Genomic DNA, 17,367 nt, shown 5'->3' on the forward strand with positions numbered 1-17,367 from the left:
CGTTGTTAGAAATGACACTCAGGGGGTGCCTGGTGGCTCAGCCAGTTAGTGCCACAGACCATATGCTATCCTAGTGACAATCCGACCCCCGTCTAGTCTTGTCTCTCCTCTCCTCTCTCTCTCTGTCCTTGGTTTCCTGTCTCTCGACTCTGACAATACAGCCCAAAAATGTGCCCCAAGAAATAAATAAAAAACGACACTCAAGAGACAAGAGTGTGTATAATACCAGCATGCCTTGGGGAGAGAGGCTGCCACTGTCCATCACATAGTTCCAAGTCGCTGTCAACCACTAACTGACATTCTCAGGCTTATAAACTTCGTGCCTGTGATTTTCTAGCCCTCCCGCCACACAAGGAGGAGTGCTGTCTGTGTTCTATACTTCAATGCCAAATCACCAGTGACACTTTGAATCACTCACACATATTCATTCAAGTCACACGCTGTTGGATGAAAGTCAGCAAACACACTGGGGATCTCAAGAAGATGAACTGCAGTACCAGAGTCACCGATCCCTCAATCTGAAAATCTCTGGACTCTCATTCACCAACACAATGATACAGCAGTTTCTGTACAACTGAGATCCTATCGCTGTTGCAATACAATACATCACAACAAGCTCCAGACTTGTGCGTACTGCGTACTACACCACTTTTCAGCTTGAGAATTTATGTCTATATTCTAAAGAACAAAAAGACACAGGATGACACAGGCTTACATATCTATGCTTATATCTATATTGCAAGTCAACATTTCAGTCTGTCTTCAATACTTTGCCTTCTTAAAAAAAAAATCTTATTCGACTGAGTGTAACCGGCTCCCAGTATACACTGCAACCATACTATGTACTATGCTGCTTGACTAGGCATGAATATGGTGGCCCGAACGGCTGGCACCTATAGGCTCAATGTATAGCCTGACAGCGCGTTGCGGGTTCGAGTCCTGATCCTGACAGCCATTGCTGCATGTCACTCCCCATCTCTCTCTCCCCATTTCCTGTCAAACTACTGTCAATAAAGGCATAAAAAGCCCAAAAATAAATCTTTAAATAAATATATATATTGAATGGTGAGCTGTGAATGTATCTCGTCGTGAATGTATCTTGTTTAGTCGATACACTTTTTGTATTAGCTCGTGCTCATTTGATTTTGCTATTTTGTCTCATCTGTTTAAGAAAGTAGGTAGCTGATATATAGCACTTTTACCTTAGCGCTAGGTATACTCTTGGTTGCTTGTTTTTGCAGGAAATGCACTTAAGACTTCTGGTGATTAGTAGTTTCGTTCCCTACCTACTGTATGTTGAATGCACTTATTGTAAGTCGCTTTGGATAAAAGCATCTGCTAAATGACTGTAATGTAATGTAATCTCTTTGGACTTTATCTCAAGTCCTGTAGTCCTGTTGAGTTATCTCCGAACAATTATCAACATGAGGTTCACATACATTTGTAGTACCACTACTATAATACCGTACTAAATACATGGCTATAGAAATGTATTTAGTGTATTTATTTTCCAACAGAAAATGCATAAAAAGCATATAAGCACACACTGCTAGACTGGATGGGTCAGATAGGGGAAGACTCGTTTTGTGCTTTCACTCTCAACTGAATAAAGAATTACATGCATTACTTTTTACATCACTGGCAGCCTCGTGAGGCCCACCTGAGCAACCCACTCGGCGAGTGAGTGCCCACACAGAGCACACGATGTACGGAACAGGTTATCACCCGTTTTGAAAAGGCAGAAAGGACATTGGGTGAAAAAAAGCACAAGCACTCCTACGTTCCCAACACAACCAGATTCCTCCAAAATCATTGCAAAAATGTCTTCAAACATGATTCAGAACGAATGTCAGAAGAAAATGTTGTACATTTTTCATGTCCTTGGAAATCAAGACATTAACCGGGAAATGTCTTCCAATTTTCCCACATTCACCATTACATACAGTTGCTGTCGCTGTAATGGCTTCACGATAACCTCATCCTGTCCTATATCCTGGCTTACCTGCATAGGTGAGAGAGACCGACTGAGAGGCGGTCCCAGCCTCGTTGGTCGCCAGGCACGTGTAATTCCCAGCATCCTTCGGGAGGGCTCCTTTGACGACCAGGAGGCCGTGTTGGTTTAGACTCAATCTGTGTAAAGACAGAACACCATCAACGGGAATTCATGTTTCTTCGGTGATCGCATATGCAGACGCCTCAGCAAAAAAACATATGTTATACTAGGGGGGGACATTCTGGGGATTTGCCCGAGGCGGATTTTCATTGCAATATGCATTTAAGTATTCACAAAACGTACTTGTGGTTTTGGATAAAGACACTGCATTGTTAGCGATATATAAATCAGCAGGGTGATGCAAACAAGATGTGGCAATTGAGCATTTCTAGCGCCCAATTTAAGTGGAACCTAACGACTCTCCGAAGCAGCTCTCTGGAGAGGACTCTTTTGCCTGGAGGTGTTGAGTGGGCTAGAGAGTTACGCTTACCTCGGCCGATTAGTGAGGAACATGTTTCCATGGCTCCAGAAGAGAGAGGGAGGGGGGGAGCCGGACGCGGTGCAGACGAGGCGGATCTCGTCCCCTCGGGAGAAAACCTGGCTCTGGGGACTGACTGTCACGAAAGGAGCCTCTGCAAAAAAAAAGGGAATCAACAGAAAAAAAAAGGTTGAGTCAGGACGTTGTGTCTCCAGCTATAGACTACACCAGCGTCATTTCAAATATAACTCTCTCCTTGCGATGACAAAGCTCTGACAGTCTAGACAACGCTCATGAATATCAGCAATCACACATGTCTGATGTCATGGACCAACGGGTCCTGATGAGGGACATGTTTCAACATTTGTTTTTTTGGGGGGGTTTTCGGGCGTTTTGAAATACGTGACAGACATCTGAACCCGTGCCCACGATGTAAAGCCACAATTCTCAACATGCATCAATTGTGGGTCTTGATGTGAAGCATGCTCTGCCCCGGGAAGTGGCTAGAAGTCCTACTGCAGGGAGAGAGAGAGGCTGGGGGCCGGTAATGGAAACCAGATGATGGAGGCGGCCTGAACACAGAGGTACGTGGGCCCCGGTGTGTTAAGCATTTAACCAGATGACCTGCGGATTATGTTTTTTTTTCTCTCTGCTCGCTATAACAGCACATCATCAGCATACCTGGGACGAGAAGCCACACAGTGATCCTGCTGTTCCCGTGGGCGTTGGTGGCCACGCAGTGGTATTCCCCGGCGTCCTGCGGACGGACCCCGCTGATCTGCAGGGAGGAGGAGGAGTCGGGGAGCAGCTTGACCCTAGTGCCCGGCGTCCGGGGCAGGACGGCGTGGCCCAGCCTGTACCACGTCAGATTGTAGCGCATGGAGCCTTCCACCCGACACGACAGCGTGGCCACGGCTCCCACGGATGAGCTCACGTTGACGGGGGCTCTCAGAACAGGAGGGGGCTCTAACGCAACGCAACGGGGAAAACAGAGTCGAGATCAAAAGGAGCACTATCAACAGTGAACAAACAGTGAGGGGAAATAGTTTACCCCAAATACAAATGTTTGGAGCGGCGTGCTCTCCTTTCACATTGATGTTCTAAGCTATAAATCTCTAGATAAGGCTTTGTTGGAAAGTATTTCAAAGCTTTCTCCAAGACTGTGATGTATGAGTGTATGAGGACCATGAGGATAGGTGTGTGTGAGAGTGCATGCGTGTGTGTGCGTGTGTGTGCGTGTGTGCGCGCGCGTGTGTGCGTGTGCGTGTGCGTGTGCGTGTGCGTGTGTGTGTGGATGTATGTGTATGCGTACTGTGTAAGTAAATAACATACTTGAAAAGAATCTGTGCCATTTTTAGATCCCTTTGGCTATTCAAAAATCATGAACATTTGTGCAATCTTGTGTGCGTGCGTGTGTGTGCATGTGGATGTTGTATGTATGTGCGTGCGTACTGTCTATGTAAATAAATAACGTACTTGTTTGTCCGTCTCTGTTTGTGTGTGTATGTGTGCTCAGCTTGTCTGTGTTAGTGGGAGTGTATGGGCGTGCATATGGATGTTTATACATGCACGTGCAGATGTGCGATGATGTACTGTATATTGTGCATGCATATGTGGCACATACCTTTGACCGTCAGCTGCGTCCTGGCCTGACCCAGCCCCGCGGTGCTCTTCGCTACGCACTCGTACGGACCCTCATCCTCACCTGAGGCGTGGGCTATGTCCCATGACGCTCTGGCTGATGTCCTAGAGACAAAAGACATGAACAGATACTGTAGCTATGGCAGGATCATGACGGAAACAGGCTCCTATTTTTAGATGACGTACAATTAGTATCCGACCGTGGCACACGTAAGCAACTGGAATACCTTTCACCTAAAGTCACACAGCCTCACTTTATGAACGTAATTCAATACAGAGCGCCAGCCCAAAACGTACGAAAAGGCACTTTGGTGTTTTTCCAGGATGAGTATGTAATGTAGTCTAAATTGATTGTTATGTGCCAGTTTCCTGAGTGATTAACCCATTCAGACCGGGAACGCATCTGTGTGTCATTTTTAGGTTCCTTTAGCTATTCAAATAGCACATATTCAACCTCATAGCACCGCGCTATGAGCTTGTAGTTTTTTTGTTGCTATTTATCAGTGGTTCTTAAACTTTTTCATGTCAAGGACCCCCAAAATGATATGTATTTGTCCACGGACCCCATCTGAAAATATTTTGTTCCAGGGACCCCCAGAAGCAAAGATTTGAGTTAAAAATGTACGTACATATTCAAAGATTTGAACACATTTTCACATAAAAAAAAACAAGCTCACAGCACGGCACTCGGTACAGCGCTATGAGCTTGTAGATCAGCTATTTGTGAATAGCCCAAAAAATCTTAAAATGACACGGATGCGTTCTCGGTCTTAATGGGTTAAGGCAATAAAATGCAACACCGTCAACTATAACGCTAACACTTTACAGCCCTGCTAACTGGTAACTGTGCAATATTTTGCTGAGTGACCTAATCAGTGTTTTTTCATTTACAGCAGGGAATGAGTGCATGACGCCGTAGCATCCAGAGAGAGGCGAGCCAAGTGTCACAGAGTACTGAACAGTGTGAACAAGAGCGTTGGTTCTCAAAGTGGGATCCGGGGACCCCCAGGGGTCCTTGGGGGGGTTCCAGGGGGTACCCAGCAAAATGTGTTAATATAGCATCACAAAAATGTTAACCACTTTAACCTTTTATACTTTTGCTATACAAAAATAGCAGATATACAAGCTCATGGCGCGGCACCGAGTGCCGCGCCATGAGCTTGTAGATCTGCTATTTTTGAAAAATTTGAACATTTGTGCAAACCATTGAAAATATATTTTTTTAAAGCGAACATTTGTAACTCAAATCTTTGCTTCTGGGGGCTCTTGGAACAAAATATTTTGAGATAGGGGTCCGCGGCCAAATACATATCATTTTGGGGGTCCTTGGCATGAAAAAGTTTGAGAACCACTGAACAAGAAGAGAAGAGAGAGACTCACTGAAAGAGCTTTTCCTCTCCTAGGGCGACCCCATTCCTGGTGAATCTCAACCTGTAGGGAATGTCACTCTCCACCGAACAGCCAATCGCAGCCGGCTGCATGTAGAAGCCGTGCACGACACCGGGCATGCTCACCGAGGGGGGGTCTGAAAATAATGAGAGGATGCAAAGGTCAAAGGTCACAAAGAGTTGTTGACGATGTGAACATTGATGATGTGAGAGAGACAGAGTGTGTGTCTGTGTGGGGTGTGTGTGTGTGTGTGTGTGTGTGTGTGTGTGTGTGTGTGTGTGTGTGTGTGTGTGTGTGTGTGCGTGTGCGTGTGCGTGTGCGTGTGTGTATGCGTGTGTGTGTGTGAGTGGGTGGGTGAGTGGTCGTCAGGGCTACATCTTGCCTGGAACAATGTTGGTATAGCTGACGCTGGACAGCCTCTGGAAGCGGTACCCCTCCTCGTCCTTCCCCGTGGCCTTGATGAAGAAGCTCTGGGAGGGCGTGCGGAACTCGGGGAGGCTCCAGAGCCCTCGGCCGCCCAGGTCAGACGGCATGGGCACGGGGAGGGTGCGAAGCGAGCGGCCCGAACCGGACACCAGCTCCACATGGCTGAGCTGGCCCGGGGGCCTTAGGCCCGTGCACTTCAGCAGAACATGCGCTGGAACCCCTGGGAGGGAGAGAGAGAGAGAGAGAGAGAGAGAGGGATGAAAGAACATGATGAGTCACCTTCTTCCACACATGATCTCAGCTAAATGAGATGTGCCAAACACACACACAGATCAACACGTTCACACACAGCACCAGTGGTGGAAAGTAACTAAGTACATTTACTTAAGTACTGTACTTAATTAAAAGTACAATTTTGAGGTATTGGTACTTTACTTGAGTTTTTTTCCAATTTTCCAATACTTTTACTTCTACTCCACTACATCTCAGAGGCAAATATTGTACTTTTACTCCACTAGAATTATTTGAAAACTTTAGTTAGTAGTTACTTTGCAGATATAAATTATTATATTATGAAACATACATTAACCACTTTAGCCCTATTTTATACGTAGGCTATTTGAAAATAGCCGATCTACAAGCTCACAACGCGTTGCGTCGCGACGCGTTGTGAGCTTGTAGATCTGCTATTTTCAAATATTTTAGTACTTTTACTTTTGGTACTTTAAGTAGATTTTGATGCCAATACTTTTGTACTTTTAATCGAGTAAATTTAGAATTATTTTACTTGTAACAGAGTATTTCTATATTGCAGTATCGGTACCTTTACTTAAGTAAAGAATTTGAGTACTTTTCCCACCACCGCACACAGTACCTTTTATAGGCCTCTCCCTGGTGGAGCTGAACTCGGAGGCGGCCACGCTGGAGAAGCCAGCACGGAAGTCTAGATTGCTGACGCCCGTCACCCTCAGAGTGTGTCGTCCACTGCAGCTGACCTGGAAAAATAAAGCTTAGATTATTTACTTTGCCCCTGTCATCATCATCATCATCATCAGTTGGTCTATATTGGTACTGGAAGGTGCTTACTGAAAGATTTATGATCTATTATTAAGACCTGGAACTTTGTCATTTTTAGATTTGAGCTAAAAATGCATTATTTTACACTTTGGGCTATTCAAAAATAGCAGATATACAAGCTCATAGTGCGGCACCGAGTGCCGCGCTATGAGCTTGTAGATCTGCTATTTTTGAAAAATCGTGAAAATGTGTGCAAATCTTTGAACATATATATATTTTTAAGCGAACATTTTTAACTCAAAATCAAAACACAAAATATTTTGATGGGGGTCCACGGCCAAATAAGTGTCATTTTGGGGGTCCTTGACATGAAAAAGATTGAGCACCACTGATATAGAAACATACGTTTTTCAGAATACTGTTGGGATTTAGGAGACATGTAGAATCGGCTTCAGGTCTCAATGGGTTAAGATACTCTTTGAACAAAAGAGCATCACAAAAACAATGCAATACAAATGTAATCATTGAATCGATTGTATCACATTGTATATTGTTTTACTATCTCCTTGTGAGTACAATATGTATTGTTGAGACTTTTACTTACACAATGTTACTGCATACAAAAACATAGATTAAAAACATAGATTAGTGCATTCAGTCCATTAGGGATAATACAACTGAAGAATAAAGCCAGTATGAAGTAAAGTAAAAATGAATTGGTAGATTAAATACCCAGGGACATAAAAGGGACACAAAATGTGCACACCAAATAGCTCCCGTTAGAGGGATTGGACATTTGTAAGATTGTCCTCTGATTTCAAAAGGCTGTGTTGGTCAAAACGTAACACTTTTGCAAATTAAAAATACTTTTAATGGGAGCTATTTTGTGTGTGGATTTTTCAGGTTTTGTCACTATTTTTGGATCCAGCACACATCCAATTTGGTTTTGGGATGTGCATGTTTTTTTTTGTTTTTTTAATCACATTATTTCCAGGGACTATACCTTCAGTTTCCACGCTCCAGGTCTGGGGAACTTCAGATTGACAACACGAGCTGAGTTGGGGATGTTCAACAGCTCGGTGAGACCTTGCTCCACGCCAACAATACGACCTACAGAAAAACAATAGAAAAAATATTATTTTTAATGAAGAAAATGTTTATTCTGGTTCGGTAAAGTGATATAAATCATTTTGATTAAATGTTTTCATTTAACCACTTTACGTCGTTGACCGGGGTACCCCAGGGGTCTATCCTTGCCCCCCTCCTTTCTCCCCTCTACGCCAAATACATCATATTTTGCGTCACGTTGTGAGCCTTTAGATTGGCTATTTTCACCAAATGTTCGCCACAGAATATGGACGCTAGGGTTCATGTGGTTAAACTTTATAAAAATGGGTAGATACCCTCACAAAAACATGCAGTAATCCTGGTCACTATACTGCCTCCCCCTGGCCAGTCGGGGCGCCTGATGGAGGGGAAAGGAACAGGTTGGAATAACGTTTTCCTTCTACGTGTTACGTCCAACCGGGGAAACTCTCCCCTGTCAGGTGATAAGAAGGTCAGTAGGCTCTCATGCATTGAAGGAGGCATGAGCTCGGCCCTGGCCTCCCTAGGTTGGCAGAGGGAGTGTAGTGCCCAGGATTACATAGACAATTGGCACTGGGTGTAAAAAATGGGGTTACAAAAAAAAAAGAAAAAAATAACGTTATAAAAATGTGTTATAACTACCTATAGAGTAGAGTAGTAGAGTATACATTAGAGATACATGGGCTCTCACTTTACTTAAAGCAGCCGATCAATCAAACGCAAAGCATGAATCATTGAGCGTACCGAGGGGATCTGTGAGCTGGATCTGCGGCGCTGGTCCACTGAGCGACACGGTGACCTCTCTCAGGCTGGGGTCAAAGGGCACGTCCCACGTGTTTTCCTGAGCACTGTCGTGGTTGGAGGACAGCAGATGAACCTTCAGGGCCTGGACCGTCTCCTCGACCCACTTCAGAACCTGGAAAGTGGGGAGGAAAAAACACCATATAATGGTCAAAGACAAAAGTCCCCGTCAGGGACCCTACTGTACACCCCTTTCGCCTAGAAAGACCAGGACCAGGACAGGAAGGATGTTACTGTGACCTTGCATTGAAACTCATCCACCAAACCCCCCCCACCCCCCCAGCACTCTGCACTTTGTATTTGGACTATTCTTTCATCACAGACACATTCCTCCGGGGGGTTTTGCCTAAACAAAAGGAAAAGTGAAACAGCACCACTGTCAAGATGATAACATACAGTTTTTCTGCACTCCCAAGCATGAATTCCCAGCAGACCGTCTCTCTGCGGTGGAAGTCTGTCAGGCGGCTGTCTCTTCCTGCTCAAACACAGCCTTCATGAATCACGAGGCTCTCAAAAGACGTGGAGATGCGTGTAGGCCTGTGTGTTAGTCATGCTATATTCTATATTCCACGTTACCGACAGGCCAATATGCGGGATCAATTAAGGACACAAAAGAAAGGCCCTTTTCCATTTCGCTATCTGCCGAATTTGCTGAGCTTGAAATAGCAGATGAGGTCGCAGGGCAGATGTGTTGGGACTGAGAGAGCCTCACTCGCTCCTAAATGAGACTCATTATCCACATCTCAGGGCAAAGATTACCCAAACCCCTGATATAATGGCGGACAGCTTGATTACGTTTAATGGCAGGCGCAATCATCACACAGAGTTTGATTTCCTCCAGTGACTATTAGAGAGGAATATTTCACCTTATTGTATTTCAACTTTGGCACGTACACGAAGATTACTTTGGCAGCTTTTTCTTTTTTATTAGATAGAACAGTGTAGAGAGACAGGAAGGAAACCGAGGGAGATGGGAGACATGTGAGATGACTAGGAGTCGGATTCAAACTCGGGGTCCTCCTCGCAACTCACGAGGATTATGTGGTCTCTCACGGTCCACTAACTGTCTGATCCATCAGGCACACCATAATTATTGTTCCGTTATTGACAATGAATATAAATCTAGCACTTTGTTTCCTCCTATGAGGAAACTTGGGAACAGCAAAGCCAATGAAGTTAAACAGGGTTTTATTTCAGTGGTCTCACCGGACCAAACTTCTGCCATCTTCCCAAATGCTTCAGAAGCAACTGCTGCTGCCTAGTATTTGTATTCCTTCTTATAATTGAAAGCGCAGACATCGTGTTTGCATTGTGTCCGTAATAACAATCGCATTGAAAACATGGCTTCAGTGGACAGGGGGCCAAATCTCACACGTTTAATATATTTACGAATACGGGAGTTAAAGTGAAACAAGTATGGCCTTTGATAATTTAATTAGCAGGCCTTCCCCTTTTCTGTGCATTCGGACCCAGTGGGCGCTGACAGCAGCTGGTTCCTCTCGCGCTTTACAACTGGAAACAGCTGTAATGTGTGCCACATGTGTATAGCAGCATCATCCCCAACAGAGCAGGAAACTGCTACAAGGTGACCTACATCTGCCCCGGGATAGAGAGCGGATTTTCATCCACACCACTGTTTGGAGAGGAGTGGACATGAAGCCATGAATCAAGACCTCAGACCTTAAATTAGAACATATGTATGTGTGGATATACTGAACGTAAATAAAATCCGTCATGACTTGAGCAGAGCTTGGGGCATCTGATCTAGATGTAGAAATCTTCTCCACTTTGCCACATAACAGACAACCATATAGACGGAACCTCTGTTGTCTCTAGTGGGCCGAGGCGTGTCTCAAGGAAACATGCTGAGCACACTGCAGCCGCTCCCTGCTGGAGCCACGGGGGAATGCAAGAAGTACACAGTCCTGTGAAACCTCATCCGGCGTGTTGCAGTCTGAGCTGGCCTGTGGGGGCGTGTCAGGAAGGACCCCCCCTCTATTCTTAGAAGCATGAAAGGAGGATGGGCATGGGGAAGGTCAGCTGAGGATGGAGTGATGCTTGCACTTCTTTTCATCCCCCCTACAGCTGGCCGGCGATCTTCTGGGACTTGTTGCAGTGCTTTGAACCCCCTTCCTAGCAGGCGGCCAGTGTTAGAAACGTGCGGTCCCTATGGGGTTAGGGGTAGGGCGGCCTGACTATAGAGACCTCCCAGTGTGGTTCAGGGTCAGCTTATAGTCCTATAGCCCTGGCTAAAAAACACCAGCAAAAGCACCAATGTTTGTGGGATGCTGTGGCCCTATATAGGAACCACGGTTGTTGGGGACAAATCGGTCCCAGATGGACCCCCCCCCCTTATCCCATTCAATCCGGAAAGGCATCTCTGTCATTTTAGATTTCTTTGGCTATTCAAAAATAGCAGATATACAAGCTCAGAGTGCCGCGCTATGAGCTTGCAGATCTGCTATTTTTGAAACATCGTGAAAATGTGTGCAAATCTTTGAATATATATTTTTTTTTTAAAGCGATCATTTGTAAAATATGATGCTCCGGGGACCCTCAGAAGCAAAGATTTGAGTTACAAATGTTCGCTTTAAAAATCTATATATTCAAAGATTTGCGCAAATTTTCACGATTTTTCAAAAATAGCAGATCTACAAGCTCATAGTGCGACACTCGGTGCCACGCTATGAGCTTGTATATCTGCTATTTTTGAATAGCCAACAAAATCTAAACTGACAGAGATGCTTTCTCAGTGGAAATGGCAAAACACCTGTCCCCCCCGATCCCGCTCTCAGAACATCAGTCCACCACATCTGTCTTCCTGTGTCTGGGAGTCTAGCTAGACTGTAGGCTGGACCGCCTTTGTTCAGCATGACTCAGTAACATGATAGAAGACACAGCAGGTTAACTGGGTTTCACTTTACCCCTGACAAACCATATACCGACTGGATCCACCTGATGAGGAAACCATTAGGACGGTTGACTCTTACAAATGACTCTCCTATATGAAAAGGAAGTCAAGGCACTTGTGTTAAGGATAAGTTGACTCTTACAAATGACTCTCCTATATGAAAAGGAAGTCGAGGCACTTGTGTTGAGGATAACGTGGAGTGGTGTTGTGTGGGAATGAGTGTTGGCTGACTTGCCGAGGTGACCAGAAAAGCTCAACATTAGCCAGATACCGTATAAGAAAAAGAATCCATGTCCTCACAACAAACTTCTTTATTATCCGGTTTCTGTCTGAACGCTGATGTCACAGCAGACCCCCTCAGCAGCGGATTATAGGGTCTAGAAGAGCCTCATGGGAGATGAATGAAAACCACTATTCTTGGCAACAGTAGAGTTGTTATCTAGCCCGAGGACTTATTGACCGATCCTGTCATTGATTATGTCCAGTCGAAATTTAAAAAAGCGTATGGACTCAAGGAGTGTGACACACAGTGCTTGACAATGAGCTGTTGTGTGAGGACTTGGGAGCCAGCAGGCACAGGGCAGCTGTGTTGGAAAGAGGGAAGCCATGACAGATCATATCCTGGGATTAGAGAGTAAAATAAGCAGTCTGTTTTCTCTCCACTATCCATTGGGGGCCACAAAAGAGACCGTGTATATTTGTTTTGGCCTCGCTTTATTAAATTGCTATTAACGGGGAAGATTTTTAGTGAGATAGGTAGTACTTGTGGGGGTTTTAAAGGATCGAGGGATTTGCATTAATGCTGTAAAAGCATGCCACCCAAGCACTGTACTTACACAGGTCTGAATGTCCTTGCTTTGATGTAGAAAAATAAATCAGAAGCTTGTCTAGAAGTACGCTCAATTGTTTTTAATGTAAGACCGTTCATTAGAAACAACACACAAATTTAGTCTAACTGTCCACACTTTGGCCAGCTGGGGCTAGGGCGTGAGGCCTACAGACTGCAAACGGTCCCTTATTCCCATTACTAAAGACCCCTATGGTCCAGTGACATAAGCATGGAATTCAATCACTTCGTAAAATCTATAGGGATTATATGGGGTGTTAATAAACACCCCACACATATGTATTATACATTTAGCTACATACACCGACTCGAGAGGAAACAGACCCCGTACACACAAATACACACTCACACGCGCGTGTGTGTGTGTGTACACATATATCTGAGTTCAGGGGTTCAGTAGGCCACCAGTGCGCCTTGGCTCCGACACAGAGCTGCCCTCTGCTCAGCCCAGGCATATCCTGTGTTGACACGCAGGATACCAATGTCTCCCTGAGAGGAAACTCTGGCTTCTTTTAAGTCTGACTTAAGCCTAATTTATACTTTGTCGTACGACGAATTAGAGTTACTGAGCACCGGCAGACTTTGGCTTCTCAGAGACACAGTATTGTGTTACAGGTTGGCTGCGAAGGAAAGGAGTCACTCATCCATCTCACATCACCAGTGTCTTCAGTATCTGCTTTTGAATCATTTTTTCATTATAGTCTATGCAGCTTCTGTGATTACATCGCTAGGCCATGTATCTGGTTGGTTCTCTTCCTGCTGTTGGCTATTCAACGTTGTATGAAATGTGTAAATTCTTCTACTTAATTTTAAGCAATAATATCTACTTTAACCCATTTAGACCTGAGGCCGATTCTAAAAATGCCTTCTAAAGTGTTCTGAAAAACTTCAAATATTTATTAAAATGTTTTAAATAAAACTATTATTAATGATTAATGACCGACCATTGGAACTTTTTTTTTAATTATTTATGACCGACAAATGTGTTTTTTTTTTCTTTTTAATAGCTTTTTTAAAGTTGCTCTTTTCCTTACCTGGGATCAATAACCCAGGTCCTACCCTATCTCCTCTCACCTCATTGACTTGCTGCTTGTCCAGGTGAAAGATCTGTCCAGAGGAGGTGGCTGCGATCTCCTCGTAGGCTCTGTAACCAGGCTGAGTGCGGTCCCCACAGTCCCCGGTCAGCACAAACACCACCTTGGAACCAACAAAAGTGGACAGAAGAGGATTAGGAGGATTAAAAACCTCCAGTGTGTACTATCTCTACACACTCCCCTCTCAGCGGGGCTGAGCGTGGAACTAATGCTCATTATCATATTTCATACACATGTTGACACAGAGCGGCACGCGAGAAACGCTCCCTGGCTGTGCCGAACGTGATTCTCCACTGCTCTGACGGAATGTAGATCATAATGGAACAGTTGATTCCTTTCATCACAGGATGTGATGTATTAACTTATCTGGTCTGATAGTACTATCTACAGCTGTTCAAACCGTTTTCAATTTCATGTATGACTACGCTCTCTCAAATGTATTTTGTTTCTTGTTTTTTGTTTGCATTTCCAGAGATTTTACAGATAATGTACCTGATTCGTGTATGAGCATGCATGACATTGAAAACCAAGGCACCTCACAGTGTGCTATTGTTATAGAACTATATGTTTGCCATTAGTATTTAATATCATTTCCATTGTTTATTGCTCCTTTTTTCTTATTTTGACTTGTGACCGAAACCTGAGAATGTAGCTCTTGTTTACATTTATACGTGTTATAACAAATACAATCTTGAATCTTGAATATGCATCCGCAGTTAGCTGTAAACATATCGTTCACAGCTAAACAATATGTTCAGGTATGATACAAAACTAAATGTAATGAGCTGTATAACCACTTAAACCCTCTATACTTAGAAAACCCAGACCTGAGTTGGCTTTGTACTTAGTCCGCTCTTGTTTCCCTCTACAGTGTAGAGGGAAACAAGAGTCTACACCAAATCTCTTCACCAAAGTTAGCCAATCTGCAAGCTCACAACATGTCACAAATGTTCCTCCGAGAATTGTCTGGGATGCTAAGGTTCTAGTGGATATAATGCATTGTGCTGTACATACCTGTGACTGTCGTAGCTGCACCAGCTGCAGAACATCTCGTTTGAGGCGGTAGTCCTTGGCCCTGGCGTCAGTGAAGACGTAGATGAAGGACCCAGGAAGGGAAACCTCCAGAGCCTTCTTTATGGCTCCTATACTCATCTCAGGACAGTCCCCTCCACCCTGTCATTCAGTCAAAAAGGCACAGATCAAAACACATTGATGAAGCACTATTCTGAGAAATGCACTGATGTAACAAATACATTTAGAGTGTCGGTAGATGACCGGATAGCATTGTCAACCACATAATCATGACGTCTCTGGTTTTATTCCATTAAGAGACCTGTGTTGCAAGATTTTCCTTAGCCTCTAGACTCTCCAATCTAAAATTAAATAAAGCAGAAAACTGCCTTAAAGATTTATATTAATAAAATGTAGATTAGATACTTGTTACATTTTCAACACTTTATGAATACAATACAACACAGGAAAAGTCATAGTGAAATCAGTGTTGCTAAGTCAATCAGGCAGTCAACCAGCCATCATTACTTCACTTGAAAACATTATCAAACAACCTAGTGAATGGAATGCGGTGGAGCCATACAGTAGTCCAAGTTCTAGAGATCTCTGGTTCTGGACCTGGTACTCACCTGGACAAACAACTCCTGTAGGTCCTGCTGGAATTTCTTAGGGTCTGTCGTGATGGACACAGGGCCAATGTCTATGGAGAAAGCATTAACCCATTAAAACCGGGAAAGCATCTGTGTCATTTTAGATTTGACCATTTTAGATTTGACCATTTTAAAGGCAACATTTTTAACTCAAATCTTTGCTTCTGGGGGTCCCTGGAACAAAATATTTTGAGATGGGGGTCGGCAGCCAAATACATAATTTTGGGGGGCCTTGACATGAAAAAGTTGGAGCACCCCTGATATAGCAACATGTGTTTTTTCTATCTCTAGGACCCCAATCAAATACATTTTATTGTTAGACATAATTTGTTCCATATAGTCTGTCATTTAGTCAATAATTACTTTACTATCTGTATATGTACTATAGGTATATTGATAACAATGAAACTCTGATCAAAATAGCCATTCTTTTACATTCTCTCGTTGTATTTGTATGCATGTAATAAAGATGAACTATCAATCATTTAGCTGGGGACCCCTTGGTCCCCAGAACTCGTCTATTATTATTATTATTTTGTAAGACATATTGTAGATATTCTCAATACTTAATCTACCATCCAATACAGTGGATCAGAAAGTGGATTAAATCTTTACAAAACTGTGATACTTTTAAGCATTTGTTTGAAACAGAAATGCGGATAAAGCTAAAAAGTTTGATGTCAACAGGATCCTATAAGATTATGTCTGACAACTGCTGCAGTCAGCACTTTCTACAAGGCAACTTCCTCCCATTTTGGGCCACAATGGACCCCCCCTGCCAGGAGCTGATCAATGGAGCAGTAAACATGAACAACATGCACAGAGAACATGTTGTGCCCCACTGGACATAAATGAAACTCTTTCACTATAGTCATCTCAGCAGAACAGATCCCTTTTAGGTAGGGTGTGTATGCATACAGGGTTGGGAAATTAAATGAAAATACATCTAAACCGAAATTTAGAACCTCTAACCGACTTAATCTTGCTCATGTAGGTTAATAAATTAATTGAGAATTTTATATATATATATATATATTTATATACACCGGTAGTCCACACACACACGCTCACAATATATATATATATATATATATATATATATATATTTTTTTTTCCTTTTTTTTTTTTTCTTCAACAAATCGATACGGACAAATTCTAAAATATTTTTAAAAATAATAATAATAATATAAATATATGTTTTAAATGGATTAGTCTGATTAACCACTTAAGCCTTGTATTATACAGGACTTTGTTGTACAATGGTGGTGTGCAAAAATGTTGAAAGATATCTACAAGCTCACAACGCGTATGTATTGTGAGCTTGTAGATCTGCTGTTTTCTAAATGTTTTTATTATTATGAATGTGATTTGAAGTCATGTGCGTTGGTGGTGGTGCATGTGATTTACTTCCAGAGCATGAATGACATTTTTTGTCTTGTATACATCAAATTACTAAAATACTTGTAGACGTCAGACGTGTGTCAAAGGGATATTTCTAATTTACTAGTCTCTCCCCCATTTATTTTCTGACAGTAAAGCTCTCAATGAGTTTTGACACCTCTTGAGAGTGCTGCAGAATACTGACAGTGCTGTCACGCCTTTTTGTCAGTCATACTGTTACAGCTTCTTTGCAAATCGTGGAGGTTTACAAGGTCCCCCAGGGGCAGGGCACACATTAAACACAGACAGAATGCGTGGTGTTAGTTCAGCCCACCATCCCCCCTGGCTGGCCCAAACTGGGGCTGCAAGGCTTTTCCAGAGGCTTGGATGGGGTGGGGGTGGGGGTGATTGGGGTAATTACATACAAGCAGACAGCATATGCTTCTCATCAGTGCTCAAACACCCTCCCCCCATTTACTCTTATTTTCAGATTCCAGCTTTCCCATCTAGGCTCGGTACACATATCCTGGGGTGGGGGGGGGGGGGGGGGGGGGGGGGGGGGTCATAAGCCTACCTGTTACTACATCCTTCCCCATCATGATCTCCTCATTGTGTGAGGAGAATGGCTCCTCACACTTGAACA

General features: G+C 43.6%; 1 protein-coding gene across 1 annotated transcript in view; it reads right to left on the reverse strand.

The window, feature by feature from the left end:
* hmcn2 (hemicentin 2) overlaps positions 1 to 17,367 on the reverse strand; it is a gene marked incomplete at its 5' end in the record, with an annotated part of 108,285 nt that overhangs the window by 89,291 nt on the left and 1,627 nt on the right. The window contains 12 exons of the mRNA XM_084055496.1: positions 2,003 to 2,130; positions 2,484 to 2,625; positions 3,153 to 3,437; positions 4,096 to 4,217; positions 5,493 to 5,637; positions 5,884 to 6,147; positions 6,802 to 6,922; positions 7,948 to 8,054; positions 8,775 to 8,946; positions 13,664 to 13,786; positions 14,698 to 14,856; positions 15,324 to 15,394. Of these exons, the coding sequence (XP_083911622.1) occupies positions 2,003 to 2,130; positions 2,484 to 2,625; positions 3,153 to 3,437; positions 4,096 to 4,217; positions 5,493 to 5,637; positions 5,884 to 6,147; positions 6,802 to 6,922; positions 7,948 to 8,054; positions 8,775 to 8,946; positions 13,664 to 13,786; positions 14,698 to 14,856; positions 15,324 to 15,394 (1,839 nt within the window). The remainder of the gene's footprint in view (positions 1 to 2,002; positions 2,131 to 2,483; positions 2,626 to 3,152; positions 3,438 to 4,095; positions 4,218 to 5,492; positions 5,638 to 5,883; positions 6,148 to 6,801; positions 6,923 to 7,947; positions 8,055 to 8,774; positions 8,947 to 13,663; positions 13,787 to 14,697; positions 14,857 to 15,323; positions 15,395 to 17,367) is intronic.

This window comes from Gymnoscopelus microlampas (genome assembly GCF_963454915.1).
Source record: "Gymnoscopelus microlampas genome assembly, chromosome: 4".
Taxonomy (NCBI): domain Eukaryota; kingdom Metazoa; phylum Chordata; class Actinopteri; order Myctophiformes; family Myctophidae; genus Gymnoscopelus; species Gymnoscopelus microlampas.